The 4,120-nt window shown below is 53.9% G+C and overlaps 1 protein-coding gene across 1 annotated transcript; it reads left to right on the top strand.

Annotated features, from left to right (window-relative positions):
• Window positions 1–1,186: 1,186 nt before the first annotated feature.
• ZNF281 (zinc finger protein 281) lies at window positions 1,187–3,826 on the top strand (the record flags this gene model as incomplete). The annotated part of the gene is made up of 1 exon (XM_082484101.1): window positions 1,187–3,826. The coding sequence occupies one exon, from the start codon at window positions 1,187–1,189 to the stop codon at window positions 3,824–3,826; it is 2,640 nt and encodes an 879-aa protein (XP_082340227.1).
• Between the last annotated feature and the right edge of the window lie 294 nt (window positions 3,827–4,120).

Below are 4,120 nucleotides of genomic sequence, written 5' to 3'. Positions count from 1 at the left end.
TTTCAACCAGCTGTGGAAGCAGCACTGGTGAAATATGCCCGATGGATAGATCGGATTAAAATAGTCTTTCTTATCGGTAGTATCTCACTTCTGGAGTTAGCTTCATTAATTCTGTGGCATTACATGTGACTAATGTAATTGTTTTGAGACACAGCATAGCATGCCTGTTGCTACTTTTGACTTTGTTAAAAGTGTTAAATTTCAGCATCTCTCTAACGGCTCCTTTTAATAAGAGTAAATACTTTTGCTAAGCATGCGGACGCTGCCTATTTTAGGTGTTTGGTGTATACTTTGGTTAGGCAATCACGTCAGCACACGCCGAGTTGCACCTGCGAATTTAATGATGGGGCGGGTCCCCCCGTCCCCGTCCCCCCCCCCAGCGGGGGGGGGGGGGCATTCCCGCGCTCCCGTTAGCCGCCGGCGCGGCGGGGGGCGCCGGTACCGCGCGTTACCCCGCGGTTAAGCACCGCTCGTGGAAACGGCCACGCTCTTTGATGGCAGGAAGGATGTCGCTTAGCTCTATTCTTAGCAACGCGGCGGCATGTCTAAAACGCGCCTTCGGCTCCGTCTCTCCTCCCGCCGCAGAACGCCGCTCAGCGCTGCCCGGGGCTCCCGCCCTGCCCGTGCGGCGGGGCCGGTCGGCCACCCAGCGGGAGCGGGACCCAGCCTCCGGGAGGGCCCCGGCCATCGCCCCCAGGCGGCCGTGGCAGACGGCGCTGCAGGCCAGGCCCTCTGCGGCGGCTCCCACCAACATGGCACCGCCACCGCCGCCTCCCCCCCCCGCCGCCGCCGCCTAAAACGCGATCGCGGCCCGTCGCGCCTGCGCGCTGCCCGCCTGCTGGCTGCCCGGCCGGCCGGCCCGTACCCAGCCTGCCCCGCGCCGCGCATGTGCAGTGCGGGGCGCAGGGGCTGCTAATTCCATTGTGGAGCGGACGCGGCGTTATTTTTAACTGGAGGCGGCGGCGGCGGCGGGAGCCGTAAGTGCAGCCCGGGCCGGGGGCCGCCCGTCGGCGCGGGTGGGGGTGGCGGCGATGCGCCCGGGCGGCGGCTGCCGGGCCGCCGCGGGAACCAGGCGCTGAGCGGGCGCCCGCCAGCGAGGCAGCGAGCGGTGTCCGGCGGGCGGGCGGGCGGCGGGTCCCGCAGCCCCTCTGGGCCGCGCCTCCTCTCCGGCCCGCCTTCCCGGGGGATGAAACTCGGCAGCGGCTTCCTCGGCGGCGGCGGCAGCAAGAGGGCGGCGGCCATGGAGCCCACCTTCCCCCCCGGCATGGTTATGTTCAACCACCGCCTGCCCCCGGTCACCAGCTTCACCCGGGCGGCCGCGCCCCCCCCGGCGGCCCAGCACCCCCCGCAGTGCGTGTTACCTCCGGCCTCCGCCGCCGCTTCCTCCACGGCGGCGGCCGAGCCCCCGGCGCCTCCTCCCCCTCAGGACATGACTTTCAAGAAGGAGCCGGCGGGGGCTTTCCCCTCCGCTCCCTCCTCCTCGCAGAGGAGCCCCTGGGGCTTTCTGCAGTCCCTAGTGAGCATCAAGCAAGAGAAGCCCAGCGAGCAGGAGGAGGATGAGCAGCAGCAGCCGCAGCACCATCACCACTATGGGGGGCTCTTCGGGGGTGCTGGGGAGGAGAGGCCCCCCGGCCTGGGGAGCAGCAGCGGGGAAGGAACTGGCCAGAGTGTGATTCAGGACCTCAGCCTTCTCCACCACCTGCACCAGCATCCCCACCGAGACCTGTTACTGAGTGGCAGAGGCGAGGGCGCCCCTGGGAGCTCGGGTGAGCCAAAGCACGATGCCCAGGTCAAGAAGGCAAAGAGGCCAAAGCCAGAAACTCAGGGAATCAAAGCCAAGCGGAAGCCAAGCGCTTCATCCAAACCCCCCCTGGTGGGAGATGCAGAAGGTGCCATCGCGTCCCCCAGCCAGAAACCTCACGTCTGTGAACACTGCAGCGCTGCCTTCAGGAGCTCCTATCACTTGCGCAGGCATGTGCTCATTCACACTGGGGAGAGGCCTTTCCAGTGCAGCCAGTGCAGCATGGGTTTCATCCAGAAGTACTTGCTGCAGAGACACGAGAAGATCCATAGTAGGGAGAAGCCCTTCGGGTGCGACCAGTGTAGTATGAAGTTCATCCAGAAGTACCACATGGAAAGACACAAGAGGACGCATAGCGGAGAAAAGCCATACAAATGTGATACTTGTCAGCAGTATTTTTCAAGGACTGATAGACTGTTGAAGCACAGAAGAACATGTGGTGAAGCCATAGGTAAAGCAGGTGCTGGAATGGAGCCCGGATCATCAAATAACATGGGTAGCTTGGCTGCGTTGTCTCAGGGAAATACAAGTTCCTCAAGGAGAAAAAGTAAAACAAAAAGTATATCCACTGAAAACAAAGGAAACAAGTGTAGCGGCAAAGTAACAGAATCTCAAGTTACAAGTAATGTGGCCATGCCAAATTATGCAGTTGATATTCCTATTGTGTCTTCCAGTGGTGGTCTAGTTGGCACGGGCGTAGAAGACCTTCAGAAAAAGGTGCCAAAATTGGTCTTGAAAAAAGGAAGCAGAAAACAGGCAGACAAAAACTACCTTAATTTCATATCACCACTGCCAGACATTCTGGGGCAAAAACCACTGTCTGGGAAACAGAGTGGCTCTCTAGGCCTAGTAGCCAATACCGGTGTAGAAACTATTGGCCTTCTCCAAAGTACAGGTGGTAAACCAGGTCAAATAAGTAGCAATTATGATGATGCCATGCAGTTTTCAAAGAAAAGAAGATACCTACAAACTGCAAGCAGTAACAGTGCCTTTTCAGTTAATGTCGGACACATGACTTCTCAGCAGTCCGTCATCCAGTCTGCAGGTGTTAGTGTTATGGACAATGAAGCTCCATTATCTCTTATTGATTCAGCATCTTTAAATAGTGAAATAAAGTCTTGCCACGACAAGTCTGGTATTCCTGATGAAGTCTTACAGAGCCTTTTGGACCAGTACTCTCACAAATCAGAAGGCCAGAAAGAAGATCCTTTCAGTATAACTGAACAGCGTGTGGACTTGCACACCTCAGGAGAACATTCAGAGATGGTTCAAGAAGAAAACTTGAGCCCTAACTCTCAAACAGTTTCAAATGATAAGGCAAGCATGTTGCAAGAATACTCCAAATACCTCCAACAAGCCTTTGAAAGAACAACCAATAGCACTGGTTTTGCTTTTGGACCCAGTTTCCAATTTGTTAGCTTGTCTTCTACTCTCCATAACCACACTCTATTTCAAGACAAACAGATATACACTACATCTCCACTTGAGTGTGGCTTCAGCCAATCTGTTACCTCAGTATTGCCAACTGCATTGCCAAAACCTCCATTTGGGATGTTGCTTGGATCTCAGCCAGGCTTTTATTTGTCTGCTTTGGAGGCTACGCATCAACAGTTGACTCCTTCTCAAGAGCTGGATGATCTCATTGATCCACAGAAAAACTTAGAGACTTCATCTAACTACCAGTCGACGTCTCAGAAACTGACTGGCCAGAAGGAACAGAAAAACTTAGAATCCTCAACGAGCTTTCAGATCCCGTCTCAGGAGTTAACTAGCCAGATAGATCCTCAGAAGGACATAGAGCCTAGAGCAACCTACCAGATCGAGAACTTTGCACAAGCGTTTGGTTCTCAGTTTAAGTCGGGCAGCAGGGTGCCAATGACTTTTATCAGTAACTCTAATGGAGAAGTGGACCATAGAGTAAGGACTTCAGTGTCAGATTTCTCAGGGTATACAAATATGATGTCTGATGTGAGCGAGCCATGTAGTACACGAGTAAAAACCCCAACCAGCCAGAGTTACAGGTAAGGTCCCGACTGTGACCAGGCTGTGGGGTCTTCGTAATGTAATTTTGTTTTACTTTGACAACACTGCCATTGGAATGTTTCTACACGGTCCTATTAAGAATAATGTAACATGCCCTTTCAATGCAACTTTTCGTAGTTTATTTTGTTAGTGTGATTTTTTTATTTTTTTTAGATCTGTTTATTACGGTTTTTAATCAAAAATCAATAGATTAAAATAGTGTTTTTGTTCAAGTGACAATGTTTAGCAATCAAATTTACATTATATAGATCGTCAGGGAATAGCCCAAAAGTTTAA

This window comes from Vanellus vanellus (assembly GCF_965231255.1).
Source record: "Vanellus vanellus genome assembly, chromosome: 5".
In the NCBI taxonomy this organism is placed as follows: domain Eukaryota; kingdom Metazoa; phylum Chordata; class Aves; order Charadriiformes; family Charadriidae; genus Vanellus; species Vanellus vanellus.
This window is presented reverse-complemented; position numbering and strand designations above follow the sequence as displayed.